Consider the following 27657-nt stretch of genomic DNA (forward strand, 5'->3'; position numbering starts at 1 on the left):
TGAATAGGAAAAAAATTGTATTTCAGTGAATAAGAATTTTTTACACTCTTACATCTGTCAAAGTCTGTACAAACCAACGCATTCCTGCATTTTAAAATTTCCATTATTACAAACATACAAAGAAACAACGGTGTTACTAAAAGTCACCTATTCAATTTCATGATAAAACAGCATCATGATTTTAAAAACCAATATTTCAAATCCAGGGGCCCCCTCCCTCCCTTTCAAAATCTAAGGAAAGTTAGAAAATGTGTGAATTTGCTTCATATTAAATGTTGAGTTTTAAAAAAAAAAAGCTTTAATACAAAACTAAGTTTGTCATTTTATGGTATCACATTTGATGTAACAATTTCGCAATCTCTAAGGTTTAAAAAACAGTATCACATTTTTTTCAACCTTTTCTTCAAACTTAGAACAAATGTACCTGAATAATATTGTCTGATCTTCTTTATTTAAAGGTTCTAATTCAAAAAAATACACAATTAACTGGTACTGCTGGTCCCCCTTCTTTGGAAGGGAACCTGGTATTTCAAATGACAGCAATGTATGGACAACACAACACACATACTTTATTTATACCCCTTCTAGATAAGGCAAAGAGATCCATTTCCAGATCTGTTTTTTCTTTTTCCCAATTTGTTAGTTAATCTATATGTGATATTTGAGATGTCAACAAACCTGGAAATAGCTATAATATTAAGCCACCAGTGTACTTCATTCTCAACTGTAATATTTTGCTTCTAAAAAATACATTGAAGCTGAATCCATCCTAATAATCATGCTAGCTTAGACTCATTCATTCATCTCTTAGACACACACACACACACCCTCCATTGTGTTTGCCTCAAATTCTTGCCTGCCATTTGATTAGTTGTGTGGTATCTCATGGATCAATGGGGCCAAAGTAATGGGTAACTTACACGAATTACTTATTATTATCTACTACTTAGTGTAGTTGAGTGTGTTTCATGGTTTAGACTGTAAATCTTAATCCCACACAATTTTCTCTCAAATATATGCTGGGATAACAAAGGTGGGGCTTATTAAGAGTATGCAAATAAAACTGCAAATTCATCCTCCCTATGAAACAAAAACCAAAGTGTATTGTGTACTGAATGTAAGTAATTGGGACATCTTGGGCAACACTCACAATTATGTCTGAGAATGGACTATATGCAAGAGATATTTTCCCATTTTATTTCCATCAAAATCTGAGGATGGTATCTCTCTCTTTCACACACACACACACACACACACACACATAGTATCTCTCTCACACACATGCACACACACAGTGAGTGTCTCACATACACACACACACACACACATAGTATCTCTCTCACACACATGCACACACACAGTGAGTGTCTCACACACACACACACACATGCACATACAGCAGCAGCAGCAGCAATATTTCTCGCAATCCTTCCTTCTGACTCAAACAGCCTATCTTGAGATAGCTCATTTCATTTTAAAACATGCTCTATAGTTTGCAGTTTTTCCAATTCACTATGTCCACTGGCAGTGACTTAATCTGACAACTGGTGTTGGGAAGGAAAGGGACTCAAAAAGCAACTAAGTGGCAGTATGAAAAAAGTTCAAAATTAATTACATAAAATAATTAGGAAAGTGAAGATGTCCAGTACAACCTGGACAGAACTTTCTAACATTATCTAAAGAGACACTTTTGAAATCCCTGTTCCCTCCTAAAATGTCTCCTCAAATGCCCTTTTCTTAATGGGTCCTTAAAAAAAAAAAAGCACCTAATGCCCCACTTCTGAATCCAACTGTTTCACTCACTTTAACCATCAACATTATGAAACAACTAAGCATTAAATCAAATGAAATTGCCATCCTTTTCTGTAGTCTAAATGGAGATTGGGGTGGTTTTTTCAATAGTTATCACAGCTCTGTCACAAAGCAAACTAGCTGGTCTGATTATTTCCCTTTCTCAAGAAAAAGGGTTTTCATTTTTTGTTTTTTAAATAAATAAACTTCTGTCTATATATAGTACAAAGTTCATAGTATACCTGGAAAAAAAAAAAAAAGTAGCCCCTGAAGCAGCAATTTAATGGAGAGGGAAACCTCCATTGGGTTAAGTCCTGTTAGAGTGGCAGCTTCTGAGTTCAAAAGGTGGCAGTGATAATATTTACCCAATGCCAAACTATTTGTTCATGGGAAATGCAGGATGCAGGAGTGGGGAAAATAATTCCTTCTGCACAAAACACTGAGCAGTTACCACTATAAAAAACAAAAAGTACAAAAAATAGAGAGATATCAATTTAACCCTGACACCCTCCAGTATCGGATCCTAATGTAACACACCAGATGTTTCCACCCTGCCCACAGCCACAGTATAAAAGGAGATTCCTGGGAAAGCTTGCAGCTCCCAGTAGAGCCATGCCTCCAGCACCAGCCTAAGACTTCCTGTTGCTGCTGTTCAAGAAGCTCCCAAGTCATTTTTCATGGAGAAGTCATTGCTCCTGACTTCTCAGATTTTTTGCCCTTTGACAAAGCAGCTGCTTGCTTCAGAAGCTCTCGGTTTTTGGCCTGGAAACACAGTGCAAGAATAAGGTTTTAACAAGTGGAGACCTGTAATCTACATAGAACAGGAGAGTTGCAAAGGCAGAGACATAAGTAGGAAAACAAGGAGAGGGGAGAGAGAGAAAGCAAAGGTGGCAAAAAGCTACCAATGAGCATGTGTGAACCTGGAAGGGAATGCAATCACCCTTAAACAAACTTGATGATCATGAGGAATCCCATCACTCTGCTGCACAAGGGGCTATACATTTACAAAACATGGAGATTCTTGTGTGGTGAGTACGTTATAATCTGAATGTCTGAAATTTTATTCAGCTTATATGTAGGCAAAGAAAGTACAAAGTTATAAATATTATATTTTCTGAGTGATTTAAATCTGAAAAGGCATAAGGTAAAAGAGTAGAAAACACTTATAGATTCATAGATGATTTACCATTATTATGAGAACAGTTTTCTAAGTACTTGTTCATTTAAAATATAGCCAGTTCTATATAAATATTTCACCACATTGAAAGAAACTCCATCACCTGTAACTGCTCTGTGACTTCTTTGTGGGTCTTCTCCATTTGATTCATTTTGGCTCTCATCTGAGATTCCTGGTACTGCAGATCAGCTTTCAATTCAGTAATCTGAAAAAAGATAGAAAAGAGAATTCCTTTGTACTAAGAAACTAGATAACCTCTCGAAAAGAGCATCTTTAAATCCAGTGATCTCTCTATCTCAAGGTCCACACCTAAATCATCTAAAAACCAATGATTTTCCTTTTCCTAAAGATCTCTGGGATATTTTATCAGTTTCCTAAGGAATATGTTAGTAACATAACAATCAACAGAAAATTTTTCTGTTCCATATAGCTGGTAATATAAAATCTAATTCATTCTTTAATTTTCTTTAGATCAAATAATTCTCACTTCAGCCTTTTCTCATGCAAGTAATTTTCCTATACTGCATTTTCAAACTGTTATACAGAACCTCTTCAACTGCCCCAAATCGTTCCCAATAAGTGGCACTGAAACAAGATGGAGAGCACAATTCCCATACATAAAAGTGGAAAGAATACTTTGCTACTACTTGCATTTAAAAGCCCTCTTATTTAGAATAAAATCTTCTGCCATTGTTTTAGCTCTTAAATTGTTGATTCTAAGACTCCTAACATTTTTTTTCTTCTGGGCTCAGACATTTCCTATTTTCTATTTTAACAGTACCCTTTTACTCTTTAAATACATTAATTTCTACTTGTCCCTATTGATGTTCAACTTTTTACTTGTTGTTCTAATTTATGAATCATTTAAAATTTTATTTCTAGTTTCTACTTCAAATGAGATGCTAGAAGCAGAGCTGAGCTTATGAAAGGCTATTATTATTGACATGCTAATGACCAACAACCCCAGAAAATTTGGTTTCTAGCTACTAAAGACAATATAGCTTTCTCTTGATAGCAATATATATATATGAGAAATAATAGTGAATATATAAGCATAAAGAACTAGATGAGTTAAAATTTCATGAAGTGAAGATCACTCTCTTACATAACCTTCCAAATTAAGAAGCTGATTCCAAGATGTATATGAATTGATGCAAAGTGAAATGAACAGAACCAGGAAAATACTATACATAGTAACAAAACACTGTGTAAAGACCAACTATGAATGACTTACCTCTTCTAAGCAATACAATGATCCAGGACAATTACAAAGGATTCATGATGGAAAATGTTATTTACATCCAGAGAAAGAATTGATGGACGCAGAATGTAGATAGAAGCATACTATTTTTACCTTCTTTATTTTTTTTCATGATTTTTCCCTTTTGTTCTGTTTCTTCTTTCACAATGACAACTAATATGGAAATGTTTTAAATGATTACACATATAGAACCGATATAAAATTGCTTACCATTTAGGAAGAAGGGAGGAGAAGAAGGAAAGAAGAACAATTTGGAACTTTAAAAAAATCCTTTCGTTTTCCTTTTAATAACATTTTATTTTCCAAATACATGCAAACATAGTTTTCAGCATTCACCTTTTGCAAAACCTTGTTTCCAAAATTTTCTTCCTTTCTTCCCCACTCCCCAAATAGCAAGCAATCTGATATAAATTAAACATATACACTTCCTATAAACATATTTCCATCTTCAGCCTGCTGTGCAAGAAAAATCAGATCAGAAGGGAAAAAACATGAGAAAGGGAAAAAAACCCAAAGCAAACAACAACAACAAAAGATGAAAATACTATGCTTTGATCCATATTCACTCTCCATAGTTCTCTCTCTGGATGCAGATAGCACTTTCAGTCATAAGTCTATAGGAATTGCCTTGAATTACCTCCTTGGTGAGTGCATTAGTTGATCATCACATAATATTGCTTTGTCGGTGTACAATGTTCTCTTGGTTCTGCTGACTTCACTTAACATAAGTTCATGTAAATTTTTCCAGGCTTTTCTGAAATTAGCCTGCTTATCATTTCTTTTAAAACAACAATACTCCATTCATATAGCATAACTTATTCAGCCATTCCCCAACTGATGGGCATCCACTCCGTTTCTAGTTCCTTGCCACTACAAAAAGGGCTGCTACAAACATTTTTGCCCATCTGGGTCTTTTTCCCTCTTTTACAATCTCTTTGGGATTGAGACCTCATAGAGATACTTTTGGATCAAAGGGTATGCGCAGTTTGACAGACCTTTAGACATAGTTCCAAATTGTTCTCCAGAATGGTTGAATCATTTCACAACTCCACCAGCAATGCATTAGTGTCCCAGTTTTCCCATATCCCATCTGACATTCATTCTTTTCCTGTCACCTTAGCCAATCTGAGGTATAAAGGGGGACCTGAGGTCCTAATTTGCATTTCTCTAATCAATAATAATTTAGAGCATTTTTTCATATGATTAGAAATGGCTTTAATTTCTTTATCTGGAAATTGTCTGTTTATATACTTTGATCAATTGGGGAATGGCTTGCATTCTTACAAGTTTGAGTCAATTCTCTCTATATATTAGAAATGAAGTCTTTATCAGAAACACTGTAAAATTTTTTCTCAGCTTTCTGTTTCCCTTCTAATATTAACTGCACTGGTTTTGTCTGTGCAAAAACCTTTTAATTTATCAAAATTATCCATTTAGCATTTTATATTGTTCTCTAGCTCTCCTTTGGCCATAAATTTCTCCCTTCTCTACATATCTGAAAGACAGATTATCCCTTATTCTCCTATTTTGTTTATAGTATCACCCTTTATGTCTAAACCATGAACATATTTCGAATTTATCTTGATATAGAGTGTTAGATATAGGGTATCAATGCCTATATTCTACCATACTATTTTCTAGTTGTCCCAGCAATCTTTGTCAAATAGTGAGTTCTTATCCCAGAAGCTGGAGGCTTTGGGTTTATCAAACACTAGATTAGTATAGTTATTGACTATTGTGTCTTATGAATCTAACCTCTTCCACTGATCTACTACTCTGTCTTAGCCAGTGCCAAATGGTTTTCATGACACTTTATAATATAGTTTTAGGTCTGATACAGTTAGGCCACCTTTCTTTGCATTTTTTTTTTCATTAACTCCCTTGAAATTCTTGACCTTTTATTCTTCTAGATGAATTTTTTTTTCCCAGCTCCATAAAGTAATTTCTTGGCAGATTGATTTTCAACAATAAGGTAATTTCAAGGTAATTCCAATTGACTTGTGAATGAAAGTGCCAAATGCATCCAGAGAGGATCTACGGAGGGTGCATATGAATCAAAACATAGTATTTTCACCTTTTGTTGTTGTTGTTATTTGCTTGTTTTTTTTTTCTTTTTTGTGTTTTTTTCCCCTTTTGATCTGATTTTTCTTGCACATGAGCATCTGGATATTCTTCCAGTTGTTTAGATATAACTTCATTTGTGTGAAGTGTTTTGTAATTGTGTTCATATAGTTCCTGGTTTTGTCTTGGGAAGTAGACTCCCAAATATTTTATACTGTCTACAATTATTTTTATTTTTTTGCTGAGGCAATTGAGGTTAAGTGACTTGCCTAGGGTTACATAACTAGAAAGTATTAAGTATCTGAGGCTGGATTTGAACTCAGGTCCTCCTGACTTCAGGGCCAGTACTTCATTCATTGTGCCATCTAGCTGCCCCTATCATTATTTTCAATAGCATTTCTCTTTCTGTTTCTTGCTGCTGGGATTTGTTGGTAATATACAGAAAGGCCAATGATTTATGTGAATTTATTTTATGTCCTGCAACTTTGCTAAAGTTGTTTCTAGTAGTTTTTTTTGTTGATTATCTAGGGCTAAAAATCCCATATCATCTCAAAAAGTGATAATTTTGTTTCCTCATTACCACTATAACTCCTTCAATTTCTTTTTTCTTCTCTTATTACTAAAGCAAACATTTCTAGTACAATGCTGAATAACAGTGGTGATAATGGGCAACCTTGTTTCACTTTTGATCTTATTGGAAATGCTTCTAGCTCAAACTAAAACTTTTGTAAAAATGAATACTAAAGCTCTCTTTGTAGTGGCAAGGCAAGTGGAAATTGACTAGATGCCCATCAATGAGGGAATGTCTGAATAAGTTATGGTATAAAGAGGTAAAGTAATTTTATTGTTCTACAGGAAATGATAAGCAGGCTGACTTCAGAAAAATCTGGAAAGACTTTCATGATTTGATGCTGAGTGAAATGAGCAGAACAAGGAGCAGAAGCAGGAGTACATTATATACAGTAACAGTAAAATTATGTAATGATCAACAATGATAAACTTAGATATTCTCAGCAATGCATTGGTCTAAGACAATTCCAATAGATTTGGGATGGAAAATGCCATCTGCACTCAGAAAGAACTATGGAAATAGACTGTAGATCAAAGCATAGCATTTTCACCTTTTTTATGTTTGCTTTTTTCTTTCTCGTGATTTTTCCCCTTTTGTTCTGATTTCTTTTGCATAAATAACAAATATAGACATATGTTTAAAAACACTATACATTTATAGCCTATAATGGATTGCTTGCTGTCTTGGAGAGAGGGAAGGTAAGAAAGGAGAAGAGAAAAAATTTAGAATATAAAATCTTGCAGAAATGAATGTTGAAAACTATCTTTATGTGTATTTGGAAAAATAAAATACTACAAAAAAATTTTTAAAAAGAAAGTTAAAAATGAATGCTAAAAATAGCATTCATTTTTTAAAATATTATTTTAAAAAAAGAAGTTGATCCCAAACATCACATAAGAGCAAATTATCAAGGAAATAACAGAGAAATAGAGTACAGAATTCTGGAAGACTAATAGGGGAAAAATGGGCACCTTCACACAATCCATTTAAAAAGCAATCTTCCTATCTTCAAAGGCATACTATATCATATGTACACATACACACACACACACACACATGTCTGAATCAATAATACCTTCTTTTCTTTTTCTAAGATCATCTGATCCTTCTGATGAAGCATCTTCTTAAGTGTAGCCACTTCTTCCTTTAGCTGGGCAATGATGACAAAGTGATCAGTGCCTGGAGAGTCCAGAGCTAAATCTGGTGAAAAGCTGCTTTTAAAAAAGAGGGAGAGCAAGAAATTAGATGAAAATTTCCATCCACTGTTTGTGGTCTCTGGAGCCAGGTTCTGGTTAAGGTCACTGAACAACTACAATTGAACCGTTCCAACAAAGTACCTGCAATAGTGCAGTCTTTTCATTCACATTTAGTACTCACATGATGCCTCAGTAGTACTAAGGAGATTTCATCTGTGTTTGAGCTATTTTAAAGATCCTGTTGACTTAATATGTTAAAATTTTTATTATTTTGTTCTGAATAGAATAACAATTTAGAGGCCTTTGCATAAACTTCTCAGAGTCTCCTTCAGATGTAATCTCTCTGCACTTTAGCATGGAAAAAGTTATAATTGGGTAGAACTGTTGAACAGCTGCATTCCAACCCAGAGGCAATCCCATCTTAAAAAAGCAATAAATGAAAAGAAGACTTGATTAGGAGAGAAACTGGTTTTCCCAAACAGTTAAGTAATTTAGTGTTAAAGAGCTTTAACCATCTGGCTACTGTTTTATCTTCTCAGTAAAGGAACTTCCATGACTGTCAGACATGAGAGAAAAAGAGGGAAGCAGTGATAAAACTCTGGGACCACATGCTGGTGTATTTCCAACTGGATTTCAAAGTAGGACAAGAGTAGAGAATTCCATTTTACCAAAATGGTAGTGAATTGTTTTTGAATCCTGTCCTTGTCATTTACCATCTAAATGCACGGAACCTCTCTGGGCCTTGGTGTAAGATGAGGGGTTAGACTAACTGACCCTAATATCCTTTCCAGCTCTATATATCATTATTAATCTAGGATTCCATCTCTCTACTTCCTATCTATGCCATTCCAAAACAAAACTCTAATTTCACCTAACTGACATTAAACTGGCATTAGTGAATTTAATGACGTAAACTCAGTGACATTAAAGCACATGCCCAAATGCAGGTGATTTCTATCCATGCAAAAAAACTGGAGACAGACAGCTAAAATGCAAAAATGACTGAACAGAGGCAGAACAGCCACTCCTTGTTATAATCACATGGTGAGGCAAAGGAAAAAGACCAAGGGGGCCAAAAAGTGGCCTTTGATGCTATCCTGCAATGCCTCTGCCTGATGAGGCAAGAGTTAAGAGAGGGTGGCACAATCTGGGAGATCCTGGCCCAGCCGCTGGGTCTTATAACCTCAGGAACAATCTTTCTTTTTAGGAGAGATTCTCCCCTCCCTAAGGAGAATTTATTTAAAAAAAAAAAAAATCTACAACTGAAAAATAAAACAAGAAAAGTTTTAAATAGAAATAGTTCAAATTTATACTGGTGATGTGAGTTAGGGGAACTGTGGCAGCTAGATTATCCTAGACGCGGAGTAATAGCAAGTATCTCTGCAGAGAATGCCTTCAGGTTAGAGCATTTCTCCCCTTTGTTGCTAGCAAGCTGTGCCTGCCAGTCTGATCTTATCATGGCTCAATCATTGGCAAATCTGGCAGTGCTAAACCCCAACTCTCCTCCTGAATGAACAGAGACTCTGCACAGCAGCTTTCCAAGAAGGGCTCAAAATATCAAAATGCTCATATGTGTCATACACAGAAGAAAATTAAGTGGAAGATTTAGACAAGCTCCATAATCCCATAGGAAGGCTGAGGATCAGGGATGTGAAGATCAGTTCTATTTCCAAAACTGACTATTTAATAATGCTGACAAGAAACTCAACCTCTCTACAATGATTATGCCTAACATTGTAATAGCACTTTAGTGAGGTTCTGCAAAATTTATTACATACATTTAATTCATAAAGCTGCTGGCTTTCTATATAAAGAGATCATAAGTCATTCGTGGCTTCTCACCTTATTCAAGAATTAACAATTTCATATAAGATGAAAAAATAGGTACAAAAAAGTGATCCAATGATTTTCTCTCAACTACTAATCAATCAATAAGCACTTATTAAGCACCTACTCTATGCCCAACATTGTGCCAGACATGGAATTGAACCCAGATTTTCTGGTTCCAAGTCCAGACTCTTTGTACTAACCCAGATGAATAGAGAAAAAGAAGGAAGAAAGAAGAAGAATCAAATGAAAAGAAAGTTGAACTCATCAAAATTTCATCTAAGTTTTAGAGGAAAGATTCAGAATAAGTCACAGAGACTAGAGGAAGGTGAGGAGAAATAATAGGTACCACAAAATATTTGTTTGAAAAAGTCAACCCCAAGACTGGCTCCCAAATATGAACAGAATGTAATCTGTTCAGATTGCTGTGACTTAAGAAGTCTAGATGAATGGGATTAAAAGTAATTGCTATGTTTCTTAGAGAAAAAAATAGTAGGGAAATGAGGGTTTTTTCCTCTCCAGATTTGATACTTTTTGTTACAATTTCAACAAGACAAATCTGAAAATTTGAATGAAAAGAGGCAGTAAAAGAAGGAATTTTATAGGAGATTGAAAAAGAGAAATGAAAGGCTAAAAAATCCTAAAAATGTGAAATTTCTGGTTAATTAAGGAAACAATGTGATTTATATATCGTTAAGCTATATTAGATAAAGAAAACAAAGTTTTGTGAGATGCATGAAAAGGAAGGGATAAGAATCAGATAATATGAAGTTTAAGAAACTTGAAGATGACAAGTGAATTTCAAAAAAAAAAAAATCAAAGATTTAAAACACAAGGAAAGAGTGAGTGCTTTTTTATGTTAGAATAGCAAAGAAGGAAATGTGTTATCAATACACTGAAAATTAAGAAATTAAAGTAGTTGTAACAGTTGATTGCTTAAAAATGACAGTGACTAGAATAGCTAGTTATGTACAGCAGAAGAGCTCAATAAATGCATTTATTTTATTGTTACTGTTAAAGAACAGTTAAGAAAACTATATTTTTAAAAAAGAAAGTGGGGAGCAGAAAGAAACAGTCCAAGGGGACTGAAGAGGATTGAATAAGGAAAACTCATTTTCACTCATATTTAAGTTTTAAAATTTTCTGCTAAAAAAAAAAAAATTATAATTAACTAGAAAAGAAATGCATAAGGAATTGTAATAAAGAAATTTTAGAATAGAATGTTTTTAAAAAAACATTTTGTAGTATATGCATTTCCAAAATCTATTTTTAATAAAAACTTACAAGCAGAAAGCATGTGAATAACTCTTTAGAAGAATGCTTCTATGTATAATCTAGAACAATTGCTACTGATCCCTTAGTTCAGAGCCTACCTATTAATATACAGGACATTCTGAAATTTTACATTTCTGGGATTAAGTCTTATGGCTCATTAGGCAGGAGCGTCCCACTAGAGAAAAGCAAATACCTTAGATAATCAGTTTATAACTTGAATAGCAGACAGGATGGAAAGGTATTAGTTTAGCTCTAGCTGTGGGGCAGACTCTAAAGTAAGGCCAAAATAAAGTAATCCAAGAAACCCAAAATAACAGAAATCAATCACCTTACAGCAAAATTTACAGACTTCTGTTTTTCAGGCAGTTTAACCTTATCCCAGGGTCAATAATAAGCTTTTTGGAAGGCCCTGGCCTTGGCTTCATTGCCTAGCTTTTGCAGCATTCACTTTAAATCCTGCTACTGCAGAGACTCTCCACTTCAAATGTTTCCCTGCAGGCCTGGCCAGGCAAACGGAGGTGACAGGAAACAATCTACACTTGCCCTATGGTGTTTAGGGCTTCTCAGGAACATTGCTTCTGACTAAAAAGAAGAAATCCCTTACAGTTCATTCCCCCCACTCAATTTGCACATTTAAATTAGATTCAAGAAATCCAGAATCAACAGGACCAGCTATCAGAAGAGCAACTGTGAGGGATTTGAAATAAGTTGAAATGATGACTAATGAGTGATTAATGAATTTAAAAGATCTTCTATTCCACTAAAATCAATAAAAGCCAGCCCTGGAGAGCCTGCACGATGATCTGCTCCCGATTTCAGTCTACTCTGGAGGGAGATCCTTCAGGGGGACACTTTCCAGAACGGAGATAATTCCAAGGATTTAGGGGAAGAGCATGTCAGGTGATCTCACTTCAGGATGCCAGTGCCTGGAGGAACAGGATAATGGTTGGCACCAAGACTCTGTTGGGAAGCAGCCCACTGCACCAACACGGACGGGGCACTCTGGATATTAGGACAAAGCAGCTCGTAAGAGGAAGGAACGCTGAGAAGGAGAGAGGAAAGCGAGGAATAAAAATATGCATTTATACAAGTTTAAAATTAAATATATAGCTACATATCTATATCCATCTCATGCTTTCCTTATATAGCTTCTGAGCTGGTCACAGAAAAGTCTCACCTTTTTTTTCTGAACAGAAGGAAGATGACATGGATTGAACCAGCCTTCATATTTACAATCTGTGTTCACTATAACTTGCCTTCTCTGCCTTTCAGACCAACAAGGCTAAAGGGTGTTCCCAGTATAGTCCACAATGACAAAGTGGTTCACGGCTTTTTTCAACCTAGAACTACTACTAACTACTGTGAAAAACTATGCCTGATGGACTACAGGGTTCAAAGGCTATAGGATTGTTAACATTTCTAAAAGTTCATTGAGGAGGACAGAACCATAGACAAATATCAACAAATGTAAGCAGTGATATTAGCACCTGTGTCTAGTAGCAGAACATTCTGAAACGTGCCCCTTTTATAAAAACTGCACATGCATCTCATACATCTCACACACACAGACAACACATACACAGATAGCTCACCTGTCTCCATTAGCAGTGATAGCATCAAACTTAGGTTTCTTCTTTGGAATTTCATTCTGAATTGAAGATGTAGACAGAGTTTTTTGGCTTTAAACAACAAAAAAAGGAATACATTAGAAACATAAACAAAGGAATACATTAGAAACATAAACAAAACAGTAAATGAAGTTTCATTTCATTTTCACAAAAGATACAGGTTATGGCTATGTAAAGTGCCAATTCATTTTCATAATATTTAAGTGAATTATATAAACAAATTGCTTTTCAATTACAGATTTTGCTTCCTAAATGGCTGAACAGCTAAAACAGAACTTAGTTATTTATGGTTATTTATAGTTTAAAATAATAACTCACATCTCCTTTAGCTGTAACAAAGTCCTTTCTTTCCCAAAAATGAACCTCATGTAGTAGAGGTTACCCCAGTTTTGTAGATGAGAGAAAATGACTTGACTAGAATCATACTGATTAGCACAAGAGCAGAGCCAGACCTTAGACCTAGTTTTTTGGTCTCCGAGGAAAGTATTTTGCACACCACATCATACTGCCCCTCAAAAACTACCTCAAAATTAAGTTCCTGGGTTGTTTAGTGGCTATGAAACCCAGGTCAATAAAGGCTTGATCTTAGTAAGCTGCTAAATTCTGAGGCCCACTGCAGTGTTAAAAACTCCTACTCTTGAGATCTATAGGAGTCAACGTTATTCTGTTTCTGAAATCATCAAAATTCAAAAATCATCAAAATCATCAAAACCTATATCTGATCTCCACCTAGTTTAATCATATAAGCTGCCATATTCTATAGGAGCTAACTGTAGATTTGGCAGCAGAAGTAAAGCCCAATCTTATTTCTAGCTCACATTTTATCCTTAGGAATTAAAAGCTAGCTAGAAGACAGTCTAACCTAACCTTAAAGTATGGCATAAAGCAGGTTAAATATTTCCCCCCCGCCCAATCTCAGCTGTTGTTTTAATGTCCCCTCTGCCCTTACTACATTAATTTAACTATGTCCTTACTACAGTTAATTTTAACAAGTTTTAATTTCATTTTATTAGGCTGCTTAAAGATGCCAGGAGATGATATGGAATAGTGGCAAGAACGCTGAAGCTCTTGGTGTCCATTTTTCATCAATGAAATGCTCTTATTTAATATCTGAGAACCTGACTTAATGGAACTCCTTAAACAGCACTTCCTATAGTGTGCTAGATATTCTGAAAAGGAGTCTATGATCAGTCACAATAGGACCGCTTTCTGTGTGGTCCTCCAAGTGAAAAGGTCTAGAATGTGGTTCACACATTTGCCTAAATGTAGAGTAAAGCAAAGCTCTCTTGTCCCAAAAGACAAAATAAAAATAACAAAGATTTCCCCCATAAAGTGTGAATTAACTTTGGCTGCAACCTGGAGGTAACCCTATTCATTCCAGGAGGCTTAAAAATACTACATGTGACGGTCATGTAAACTTCATTAAAATTTCCTTAAAGCAGCACACCAAGTATACCAATAAAATCTGACTTCTTGATGTACTGTTCTTGTAAATGAGCTTCTATGAGAAAACTATCAAAAGTAAAAACACAAAGAATTATGTAAAATAGCAACCCTACATCTAAGGTGCTGAGCACCCAGTCCAGTTTTTCAGAAAGAAATTTTTTCAGGGAAAAAAAGTCTCTGCCTTACCTGTTAAAGTGGCTCCCAGAACTCAGCCGGCTGTACTGTTCCTTCTCCTGATGATGATGGCCTGCTCGGGAGGAGCTGCTCAGGTGCTTCCGCTGCTCTCTGGTTTTCTGAAGGACTCGCTTGTATGACAATGTACACAGCCAACACAGCAACTTCCCATCTACCTGAAAGACCAAGACAAGTTAAAATGGAGAGGTTTTTTCCTCTATCTCATAACACAAGTCAATGCTGAAATCTTTCAAAAGAGAATACACTGGGGATGGGGGCTGGGAAATGGAGAAGAGCACGACGATGGGATTATGATGGAGAAAAAGGACAAGATGACTCTGCTTAGCCCCGGAGGGCCAACAGAACAAGGAGCAATGGGTCTCAGTTGTGAAGATGTTCTTCATTTAAAGAAAAGCTGAACTTTCTGAGCTACCCAAATATGGAATGGATGGCTTTCACAGGCAATGAATTCCCTACCACCAACATTGGACACATCATTGTTAAACATGATGTAAAGGGATTCTTTTTCAATTCTCAGACTAGAGCAAGTGGACTAAACTGCAAAGAAAGTCCATAAACTTAGAAGAAAAAAAAACTGTTATCTTTATTTTCACACATCTTTTGGTTTTCTTTGTAATCATATGTGTTTTATCTCCTACATTTAAAAATATTACTCTAATATCTCTAATGTATCACAGTAGTAAATTTCCAAAATGAAAAATAACTTGATTAAAGTGCAAAAGAGAGAAATTATGCCATATTGATACCAAATGCTTTTCTTCCCTACAAGCACATGATCACAAGCAATGTTTTATCTTCAGAAGAACACCAAATAAATAATGCGCCACAAATTCTTAAAAATTTGAATCCCTAGGAAACATATTTAGTTAGACTTGTGCTAAAATGAAAAACAAAGATCAGCTCCAAAGGAAATTTTTCGTTCTTTATCTCATCTAGCTTTCTTTAAGAACTTTTCTTAAGCTTATCAAAAAGTTGATGTGACCCAGTACAAACAGCTCAGGCCGGAAGGCATGATGTTAGAGGTTCAATTCTGGAATTTTGCCACTTACTGACTACAACACTGTAGGTGAGTCACTTTACCTTTTCTTATCTCAGTATTCCCTTTGGTAAAATGGAAATACCCTCTGCCCTATCTCACAGGGTTACAAGAACCAAAGGAAATGATGAAGGTGAAAGGGCTATGCATATAATAAAATTATATATAAAAATAACAATAGTTAATATTTACTTTAAGCTATTATTGATATTAACCTGTCAGTCCATTCAGTATGTTTTTTGTGAAATTTATTTTTAGCAAAGGAAAAAAGATCAGACTTCTCAAAACGCTAGCCTGAAGGCATGATTAAAAAAATAAAAGGCTTTCTCTGGGAAACTTAACCTTAAATACACAACGCAATTCAATAAACGTATAGTAAACTGATGCAAAGAAAGTAAGCAGATCCAGGAAAACAATATACACAATAATAATGTAAATGGAAAGAATAAAGAAATTGAATATTGCATAATTAAAATGACTAAGCTTGGCTATAAGAAGAATAGAAAAGGGGAAGCTAGGCAGCGCAGTGGATAGAGCACCAGCCCTGGAGTCAGGAGGACCTGAGTTCAAATGTGAACTCAGATACTTAACACTTCCTTAGCCACATGACCCTGGCCAAGTCACTTAACCCCAATTGCCTTAGGGGGAAAAAAAGAGTAGAGAATATATACTTCCCATCTTTCTGTGCCCACATGAAGGAAACTATGAATGTGGACAATTTCATGAATGGTCAGATGTAGCTATTGTGTTCACTGATTTTTAATTGCCTTTTTCCTCCCCCTCTCACCCTCCCAATCTTTGTTACAAGAGATTCCTCACAGGTAAGGTAGGGAAAGACATATTTGCAAATAAAGATATTAAAAAAAAAAAAAAAAGATGAAAAATAACTTGATTAAAGTGCAAAAGAGAGAAATTATGCCATATTGATACCAAATGCTTTTCTTCCCTACAAGCACATGATCACAAGCAATGTTTTATCTTCAGAAGAACACCAAATAAATAATGCGCCACAAATTCTTAAAAATTTGAATCCCTAGGAAACATATTTAGTTAGACTTGTGCTAAAATGAAAAACAAAGATCAGCTCCAAAGGAAATTTTTCGTTCTTTATCTCATCTAGCTTTCTTTAAGAACTTTTCTTAAGCTTATCAAAAAGTTGATGTGACCCAGTACAAACAGCTCAGGCCGGAAGGCATGATGTTAGAGGTTCAATTCTGGAATTTTGCCACTTACTGACTACAACACTGTAGGTGAGTCACTTTACCTTTTCTTATCTCAGTATTCCCTTTGGTAAAATGGAAATACCCTCTGCCCTATCTCACAGGGTTACAAGAACCAAAGGAAATGATGAAGGTGAAAGGGCTATGCATATAATAAAATTATATATAAAATAACAAAGATTTCCCCCATAAAGTGTGAATTAACTTTGGCTGCAACCTGGAGGTAACCCTATTCATTCCAGGAGGCTTAAAAATACTACATGTGACGGTCATGTAAACTTCATTAAAATTTCCTTAAAGCAGCACACCAAGTATACCAATAAAACCTGACTTCTTGATGTACTGTTCTTGTAAATGAGCTTCTATGAGAAAACTATCAAAAGTAAAAACACAAAGAATTATGTAAAATAGCAACCCTACATCTAAGGTGCTGAGCACCCAGTCCAGTTTTTCAGAAAGAAATTTTTTCAGGGAAAAAAAGTCTCTGCCTTACCTGTTAAAGTGGCTCCCAGAACTCAGCCGGCTGTACTGTTCCTTCTCCTGATGATGATGGCCTGCTCGGGAGGAGCTGCTCAGGTGCTTCCGCTGCTCTCTGGTTTTCTGAAGGACTCGCTTGTATGACAATGTACACAGCCAACACAGCAACTTCCCATCTACCTGAAAGACCAAGACAAGTTAAAATGGAGAGGTTTTTTCCTCTATCTCATAACACAAGTCAATGCTGAAATCTTTCAAAAGAGAATACACTGGGGATGGGGGCTGGGAAATGGAGAAGAGCACGACGATGGGATTATGATGGAGAAAAAGGACAAGATGACTCTGCTTAGCCCCGGAGGGCCAACAGAACAAGGAGCAATGGGTCTCAGTTGTGAAGATGTTCTTCATTTAAAGAAAAGCTGAACTTTCTGAGCTACCCAAATATGGAATGGATGGCTTTCACAGGCAATGAATTCCCTACCACCAACATTGGACATATCATTGTTAAACATGATGTAAAGGGGTTCTTTTTCAATTCTCAGACTAGAGCAAATGGACTAAACTGCAAAGAAAGTCCATAAACTTAGAAGAAAAAAAAACTGTTATCTTTATTTTCACACATCTTTGGTTTTCTTTGTAATCATATGTGTTTTATCTCCTACATTTAAAAATATTACTCTAATATCTCTAATGTATCACAGTAGTAAATTTCCAAAATGAAAAATAACTTGATTAAAGTGCAAAAGAGAGAAATTATGCCATATTGATACCAAATGCTTTTCTTCCCTACAAGCACATGATCACAAGCAATGTTTTATCTTCAGAAGAACACCAAATAAATAATGCGCCACAAATTCTTAAAAATTTGAATCCCTAGGAAACATATTTAGTTAGACTTGTGCTAAAATGAAAAACAAAGATCAGCTCCAAAGGAAATTTTTCGTTCTTTATCTCATCTAGCTTTCTTTAAGAACTTTTCTTAAGCTTATCAAAAAGTTGATGTGACCCAGTACAAACAGCTCAGGCCGGAAGGCATGATGTTAGAGGTTCAATTCTGGAATTTTGCCACTTACTGGCTACAACACTGTAGGTGAGTCACTTTACCTTTTCTTATCTCAGTATTCCCTTTGGTAAAATGGAAATACCCTCTGCCCTATCTCACAGGGTTACAAGAACCAAAGGAAATGATGAAGGTGAAAGGGCTATGCATATAATAAAATTATATATAAAATAACAAAGATTTCCCCCATAAAGTGTGAATTAACTTTGGCTGCAACCTGGAGGTAACCCTATTCATTCCAGGAGGCTTAAAAATACTACATGTGACGGTCATGTAAACTTCATTAAAATTTCCTTAAAGCAGCACACCAAGTATACCAATAAAATCTGACTTCTTGATGTACTGTTCTTGTAAATGAGCTTCTATGAGAAAACTATCAAAAGTAAAAACACAAAGAATTATGTAAAATAGCAACCCTACATCTAAGGTGCTGAGCACCCAGTCCAGTTTTTCAGAAAGAAATTTTTTCAGGGAAAAAAAGTCTCTGCCTTACCTGTTAAAGTGGCTCCCAGAACTCAGCCGGCTGTACTGTTCCTTCTCCTGATGATGATGGCCTGCTCGGGAGGAGCTGCTCAGGTGCTTCCGCTGCTCTCTGGTTTTCTGAAGGACTCGCTTGTATGACAATGTACACAGCCAACACAGCAACTTCCCATCTACCTGAAAGACCAAGACAAGTTAAAATGGAGAGGTTTTTTCCTCTATCTCATAACACAAGTCAATGCTGAAATCTTTCAAAAGAGAATACACTGGGGATGGGGGCTGGGAAATGGAGAAGAGCACGACGATGGGATTATGATGGAGAAAAAGGACAAGATGACTCTGCTTAGCCCCGGAGGGCCAACAGAACAAGGAGCAATGGGTCTCAGTTGTGAAGATGTTCTTCATTTAAAGAAAAGCTGAACTTTCTGAGCTACCCAAATATGGAATGGATGGCTTTCACAGGCAATGAATTCCCTACCACCAACATTGGACACATCATTGTTAAACATGATGTAAAGGGTTCTTTTTCAATTCTCAGACTAGAGCAAGTGGACTAAACTGCAAATAAAGATATTAAAAAAAAAAAAAAAAGATGAAAAATAACTTAAATCCGGGACACAATGTTAAACACCTATGGAAAGGGAGAGGGAGGGAATAATTAAAATGCAATACTTTAGGGAACATGCTTTCATTGGTATGGCCACTCCTTTTACCAATACAGACTGTGGTTCACTGATACCTTTGTCAATTGCTGTAAGCAAAAATACTCATTGTCTCGTGGCCAATAGTGATGAGTTCACCCATATTTCATGAAACTGGTCCCTGGATGACAGATAAGAGTTCAGCCCTACCCCCTCACTCTGAGACTTCCTAGCTTAGTAGGCCTTGCCAGAATCTGTATTGACATACCCTAGAGTACTTCAAGAACTCACTATCACATCCATGTCCTCATGAGGCAGCACAGTAGGCTCTACTATAGGTTCAGTAGAGAACAAAGAACAAATAAGTAATTCTTTTCTACCCTGATGGAATTTCTGTATTCATGGAGTTTTTAGTCCAAAATTCACTGAAAAAATGAAATATTAAAAAAAAAAAAAGATGAAAAATAACTTGATTAAAGTGCAAAAGAGAGAAATTATGCCATATTGATACCAAATGCTTTTCTTCCCTACAAGCACATGATCACAAGCAATGTTTTATCTTCAGAAGAACACCAAATAAATAATGCGCCACAAATTCTTAAAAATTTGAATCCCTAGGAAACATATTTAGTTAGACTTGTGCTAAAATGAAAAACAAAGATCAGCTCCAAAGGAAATTTTTCGTTCTTTATCTCATCTAGCTTTCTTTAAGAACTTTTCTTAAGCTTATCAAAAAGTTGATGTGACCCAGTACAAACAGCTCAGGCCGGAAGGCATGATGTTAGAGGTTCAATTCTGGAATTTTGCCACTTACTGGCTACAACACTGTAGGTGAGTCACTTTACCTTTTCTTATCTCAGTATTCCCTTTGGTAAAATGGAAATACCCTCTGCCCTATCTCACAGGGTTACAAGAACCAAAGGAAATGATGAAGGTGAAAGGGCTATGCATATAATAAAATTATATATAAAATAACAATAGTTAATATTTACTTTAAGCTATTATTGATATTAACCTGTCAGTCCATTCAGTATGTTTTTTGTGAAATTTATTTTTAGCAAAGGAAAAAAGATCAGACTTCTCAAAACGCTAGCCTGAAGGCATGATTAAAAAAATAAAAGGCTTTCTCTGGGAAACTTAACCTTAAATACACAACGAAATTCAATAAACATATAGTAAACTGATGCAAAGAAAGTAAGCAGATCCAGGAAAACAATATACACAATAATAATGTAAATGGAAAGAATAAAGAAATTGAATATTGCATAATTAAAATGACTAAGCTTGGCTATAAGAAGAATAGAAAAGGGGAAGCTAGGCAGCAGTGGATAGAGCACCAGCCCTGGAGTCAGGAGGACCTGAGTTCAAATGTGAACTCAGATACTTAACACTTCCTTAGCCACATGACCCTGGCCAAGTCACTTAACCCCAATTGCCTTAGGGGGAAAAAAAGAGTAGAGAATATATACTTCCCATCTTTCTGTGCCCACATGAAGGAAACTATGAATGTGGACAATTTCATGAATGGTCAGATGTAGCTATTGTGTTCACTGATTTTTAATTGCCTTTTTCCTCCCCCTCTCACCCTCCCAATCTTTGTTACAAGAGATTCCTCACAGGTAAGGTAGGGAAAGACATATTTGCAAATAAAGATATTAAAAAAAAAGAATCTTCCCTTCCGGCTCATTTTAAAAAAGATTCTACTCTTCACTAAAGTAATACCTAATAAATTTCCAATTACCCATTACAAAAAAATTAACTGGATAGATAACCCTAAGCATGAACTTGGAAAAAAAAAACTGTTATCTTTATTTTCACACATCTTTGGTTTTCTTTGTAATCATATGTGTTTTATCTCCTACATTTAAAAATATTACTCTAATATCTCTAATGTATCACAGTAGTAAATTTCCAAAATGAAAAATAACTTGATTAAAGTGCAAAAGAGAGAAATTATGCCATATTGATACCAAATGCTTTTCTTCCCTACAAGCACATGATCACAAGCAATGTTTTATCTTCAGAAGAACACCAAATAAATAATGCGCCACAAATTCTTAAAAATTTGAATCCCTAGGAAACATATTTAGTTAGACTTGTGCTAAAATGAAAAACAAAGATCAGCTCCAAAGGAAATTTTTCGTTCTTTATCTCATCTAGCTTTCTTTAAGAACTTTTCTTAAGCTTATCAAAAAGTTGATGTGACCCAGTACAAACAGCTCAGGCCGGAAGGCATGATGTTAGAGGTTCAATTCTGGAATTTTGCCACTTACTGACTACAACACTGTAGGTGAGTCACTTTACCTTTTCTTATCTCAGTATTCCCTTTGGTAAAATGGAAATACCCTCTGCCCTATCTCACAGGGTTACAAGAACCAAAGGAAATGATGAAGGTGAAAGGGCTATGCATATAATAAAATTATATATAAAAATAACAATAGTTAATATTTACTTTAAGCTATTATTGATATTAACCTGTCAGTCCATTCAGTATGTTTTTTGTGAAATTTATTTTTAGCAAAGGAAAAAAGATCAGACTTCTCAAAACGCTAGCCTGAAGGCATGATTAAAAAAATAAAAGGCTTTCTCTGGGAAACTTAACCTTAAATACACAACGAAATTCAATAAACATATAGTAAACTGATGCAAAGAGACTAAGCAAAGCCAGGAAAAACAGTTGCTGTACACAATGACTAATACAATATAAATGGAAAGAAGAATGATAACAACTACAAAATCCATGCAAACATTGTATGATTATAATGCCCACACGTGAACCAGAAGAAGAGCGTAAGGAAATATGCTTCTCTCCCTTCTTGGCAGAGGCCACTGACATGAACAGTGGAAAGCTGCAGCCCCTGGCCGAATCAGGTGACAAGCTGGGCAGCCTGGCCCACCTGATTTCTTCCCCCTTTTTCTTTTTGATTTCTTGTTACAAAGCCTTGCCCCTTCTAGGGGAAGGTTCTATTTGAAAATGATGACCAAATAAATATAAAAGATATCACTAAAGCATTTTTTAAAAATGAAGAGAACTCTTGAGAGATGTCTACTTACCGTTCCATACAACTTTACATTCTGAGCACACTTCTTGCATATCGTATTAGTTTTACTGTTAAGGGAAAAACACATAAAAATCTTCAGAAAAAAAAATTGTTTTATATAGAAAAATGATCAATACCTAAAGACTGGGAAATTGCCTTTCAAAAAGCAATTTAGTTACAATATTCATGTGAACTGAAATATTACTATCCGGTCAGTGATTTTGTGGATACTCTGCTACCTTACAGAATATAGGGCTATGAAAATAAATCATATAATAAAATTATTTCAGGTAGAGGCTATCCTTTCATTTCCAGCAACTGGGGTGTTTTGGGGGTTTTTTTGATGGGGAAGGGAAGATGTCAAACAAGAATTTGATAGATATGGTGACTAAGTTATTTAGTAGTTATTAGTATTCCCAATACTACCAGGCAGTATAACTGGTACTTTTGGGTCAGCAAAATGTATAAAATCAAAACTGGAAGGTTTACAAGTAAATTACTGGTAGGAAAAAAATCTTCAATAAATAAAGAATTCTGAGGTTTGAATTTAGGAAGCTTCACTCAATGCTGTTTCATGTTTTCCTTCATAAGCAAAGGCATAAGAAAATCACAAATGTGGAAGAAAACTGTTTAAGCTATGATTTTAATATCTGTCTACAGTGTGGATAACAGCTCATTTTCCATAATGATTTCCATAAAATCTAAGCTCATGAAAAAAGTAAGTGTTCCCTCATTCCCTTTTTGAAATTCTAAGAGCCATAATACAAATCAAATGTACCTATGAGCTAATGATTCAGGTTAGCAAAAAATCCCCTGCTAGGTCCATTGACTTCAGGGAAGTTTCTGCCTAATAATGCATTCAGTTGGAAACAATATTTAGAATAATCCCATGGCTCTTAAAAGAATATAAAAATATTAATACCCCAATATATTCTAAAATGTTATGACTAAATATTTTCCCAGGCTAACTATAAAAGAAAAATACCACAGACTTTTAGAGTGATCCTTTCAAAGAAAGAAAGAAAAAAAAAAGAAAAAGAAACTAAATATAATTGAAAAAAATTACTTGTCTAAAATAATTTCCAAAAAATTATCATCTATTTCTAGAGTATAAACTAACCTGTAAGAATTGGAATGAGGATCTTGCACAGCTATATATTGCACAGCCAGTCTCTTCTTATTTGAAGTTTATAAGGAATTTTTGCTAATGATATACATACCAAGGTGCAGTAGAAATAGTTGATTATTCTTATTTTATGGATAAGGAAACAAGCTAGAGAGCCAAAGTCACACATTTAATAAGTGTAGGAGATCTAACTTCAGGCCTTATTCTGGACCACAGCAGAAGAGATGCCCTAGTAGAAGAGGTAGTTTTTGCCAGCAAATATGAATCTATTTATTCAAACAGCTTTTCAGTTACACATGTCTTTCCCTAAAGCTTTTTATTCCCATTATATTCAAAATTATAAGTTTACACATGTCAACACTCAGAAATCACAGAAATGGGCCTTTCTGAGAAGGTAAAGTTAGCAAGTAATATACATTTCTTAAGGAGGTGCTATAGTAATATAAATTTCACAAGTAGTAAGAGATAATAATTGATACTTATAGCAAGCCTGCCAAGTTTCCCAAAGTATCTCAGTCTCATCTTTGTGAAGCAAAGATTCAGAGAGAAGAGACTCAAGGGAACAGTATTATTAAAAAGAGAAATTACAATAATGAAATGGCCAGAGGCTTAATAAAAAGCAGCCTGAGTAAGAAATTAAGTATTTTTAGAGAGAACATTTTTTTTTTTTTTTTACAGGAGGAAAATGTGTTTATAAAAAAGACATGAGAAAAACCACTATCAATGGAAACTTTACCTTTCCTGCTGGAATTCACTTCGACAATAGGTGCATTTAACAATAGGATGTGCAATGCGACATTCCTGTAATGAAATACAATTGTTAAAATCAGATGTTAAAATACTTGTGGACAAAAACTATAAATAGAGGACACATGCTGGAAAGAACCCTAGAATTATTTAACTTTGGCAAGTTATTTACTCTTCATGTCAGTCTAGTCACCTGCAAAATGAGGAGCATGACCTCTGGGATCCCTTTCCATTTCTGGGAGATCATACTGGACAGAGAAGAAAGAGTACAGTATAAGGAATCAAAGGAACCTAGGATTTAATACTGGCTCTGCTACTTGCTATCGGCATATACTTGGGCTAGGTCCTCACCTTTCTGGGGATTGATTTCTCAGTAAATAAACACTTATTAAGCACCTACTGTTTGCTAGCTATTCTGCTAAGTATACACTGAATATACAAGGAAAGGCAAAAGATTTTGGAGCTCACCTCCTAGAGAGTGGAGAGAACAGGCAAATCATTATGTACATATGAGATAAATACAGGAAAATACAAAATATCTCAGAAGGGGAACCAGGAAAGGAATTCTGCAGAAAGTCAGGTTTAAGTTCAGTCTTGAAAGAATGGACAAGAGAGAGCATTTCAGGAATGGGGCACATGGAGAAAGCCCTGGAGTCAGGAGAATTGAGCATTGCAAGCAACAGCATTTAATCCAGTGAACTGGACAGAAGAATATGTGAATGCTGTATAAAAAAAATTATAAGGTAAGAAGGAGCCAGGCTGTGAAGGGCTTTAAATGCTGGAGGATTTTAGTTGATTCTGGAGGATCCTAAGTTTGGGGGTGTCGTAGTTTTTTGGTAAAATGAGAAGGCTGGACTAAATAATCTCTAAAGATAATTTTAAAAAATGCATACATATGCCTATTTCTTGGAACCCAAATAGATATCATGGGACCACATAAGACATTCAACTATCAAAGTTCTCCAGATAGCTAATAAAAGTAGAAGGAAGATACCTTACTCTCTTCAGTAAAATGTGAAAACTCACAGCCCAAATGAGAAAGCCAGATTACTGTTTATTTTAGAATATCTAATGTGTACTGCTTGAGCAATAGTCATCTAGATATCTGGTTAGGTGACTTGTAAATGTCACTTCTCTATGCTAAATTCACCTGAAAATTGGAGACAATGCTATTTGATGGGAAATCAAGACATTGTGATGCAAGTCTAAAAAATTACCATCAACTCGTCAAAGTCAGTGAGTTAGATCAGCGAATTAGAAGGATAAGGAATCTTAAATATGACCTTCTTTGATCTCCTTATTTAGAGATGTGGAAATTAAGACCACAGGATGAAGCAATTTACCAAGCACTACAGATTTCAGAGCTGGAAGGGATTTTATGGATTATTTGGGCCAGGCAATTAAGGACAGAAAGGTCCCTAAGAGGTTAATAATTTGCCAAACTCACCTAAGTATTAAGTAGTAAAGGTTAGATTCAAATCTATTTCCTCAGCTCTCAAATGCAATGTTTTTTCCACTATATCACTTTTTCCAGAAAATAACAGTGAGATGGGATAGCATGCTAATTTTGAGTCTGCAAATCTTTTGACTTCTTCCATTTGCCTTCTTTTTCCTATTTAAAGTTATCTCTAGAATGAGTGGGGCTCTGGAATGAATGGTATATAGGAACTTCTTTAACATTCCTATTAGCAACAGCATCAATAATGACAAAAAGCCGAGATTAACGGAAGTGCTTTAAGGTTTACAAAGCACTTTATTCACCTGGCTGAGGTGAGGCAGAAGCTATTTTTATTCCTGAATTATAAAGAAAGCAGAGTTTCAGCATCACGCACAGGAAAGATCTGGATTCAAGTCTGTCCATCTAGTCAACCCTCTCTGAAGCTCTCCTTAGGCATCATCCAAGTCTTTTCAGAAGACCACCAAGCCCTTTCCCTCGGAAAAAGGAGGATTCCAGCCCCTCCCTTAGGAGGCAGCGAGGTGAGAGACAAGCGCGCAAAACTTGCAATCTGGAAGAGCCGGGCGCACATGCTGTCACCTCCTAGCGGACCAGTGCCTACACCTCAGTAGACCTCAGTTTCCTCAAGGGTATATAATAAGGGAGCTGGCCACCATCTCTTCCAGCTCTATCCACGCCGGGACACCAGAGGTGTGGAGGTCGAGGTGGGCGGGTGCCCTGGCCGTGGAACCAGTCCCGGGCCGTTGCTAAGCACCAGAGGAAGCCGCGGGCAGGCGGGCCCTCGGAGGCCTTCAGGCAGCCCCGCGGGGGTGCGGCTGGGCGGAAGCCGGACAGGGCTGTCGGCACCCTTTGTTTCCGCCACCTCTGCCCATTCCCCCCAGGCGCGGGGCGCAAGCTGGTGGAAGCTCCGGCCTCCGCCCCCGCCCCCTGCGCGGGCTGCCATCGGCCCCCGCCTCCTCGCGGCCGCCCAGCCCCGCCCCGGCCCGGACGCCCCGCGTCCCGCCGCCCGCCGCCGCCGCCGTTCACCTTGCACAGCTGCTGTCCCTGGGACAGCGCCTCGAAGGGGAAGCGCTGATGGCATTTGGTGCAGGCGTAGAGCGCCGCCATGTCCCACTCCGGGCCTCAGCCCCCGGCCGCGCTCCGAGCTTGCCCCGCCTCGAGCTTCGCTTCTCCCCCTGACAGATTCAACCCCAACCTGTAGCCACCGGAGGCGGAGGCGACACAGCGGGGAGGGGCGGGGCGGGCACAGTTACTCTTTCCGCCTACTCATTGGTCTGACCCGACGTCCATCCCAAGAAGAGAGGCGGAGTCCGGAGGCTTGGGACGTTCCGATTGGGTCGACAAGACCGACGCCATAGGTGACACAACGAAACCGCGGTTATGTAAAAGCCAGGGTCACGCGGGCGGGCTACCGAGAGAGGCGGGGCCCGCGGGGAAAGGTTTCGCTCTGCCCCAGCGAGCTTTAGGCGTCTGTGCAGTGCCTATACCTTTTCATTGCCTTTTCTTTTGCTAGCCTACTGTCCGCAGTTGCCACTCACCCCTAGAGGGTGGAGGTGGAGGAAAAAAACAAAACAAAACAAAAACAACCCGCAAGTCTCGCGAGAGACTTCTTCCCTAGGTCCCGGGGAAGTTGAAAGGCGTTGCGTGAGTACCGCACCTCCTCTAAGGAAAAGGGCGGTGCCTTATAGGCGTGAAGATGGGCACCAGGGGGCGGAGCCTGGGCTAGAGAAGGGAGGGGTGGAGTACTTGGCGGAGGAGGTGCATGGGGCGGAACCAGGGCAGAGAGGAGCGGTGGAAGGTTTGGGTGGGACGGAGCCAGAGCCCAGTTCGGGGAGGGAAGCAGTAGCAGCATCTCTGCGAGAAAGTCTGTGGCCTGCTCCTGGAGGCAGGTGCCAGGTGGCTCAGGGCTCGAAATTTGTTATAGGGGATTTGAGAAGAGACAAGC

The 27657-nt window shown here is 36.9% G+C and overlaps 1 protein-coding gene across 1 annotated transcript; it reads right to left on the reverse strand.

Moving 5' to 3' along the window:
- On the reverse strand, window positions 1-27311 carry FAM76A (family with sequence similarity 76 member A). Its single transcript, XM_051988063.1, has 7 exons — window positions 26739-27311; window positions 24246-24310; window positions 22397-22451; window positions 18715-18878; window positions 7937-8072; window positions 3072-3173; window positions 1-2553 (listed from the first exon to the last, which is right to left on the reverse strand). The coding sequence occupies exons 1-7, from the start codon at window positions 26817-26819 to the stop codon at window positions 2467-2469; spliced, it is 690 nt and encodes a 229-aa protein (XP_051844023.1). The 5' UTR covers window positions 26820-27311; the 3' UTR covers window positions 1-2466.
- Window positions 27312-27657: the final 346 nt, after the last annotated feature.

Source organism: Antechinus flavipes, chromosome 3, assembly GCF_016432865.1.
Source record: "Antechinus flavipes isolate AdamAnt ecotype Samford, QLD, Australia chromosome 3, AdamAnt_v2, whole genome shotgun sequence".
Taxonomy (NCBI): domain Eukaryota; kingdom Metazoa; phylum Chordata; class Mammalia; order Dasyuromorphia; family Dasyuridae; genus Antechinus; species Antechinus flavipes.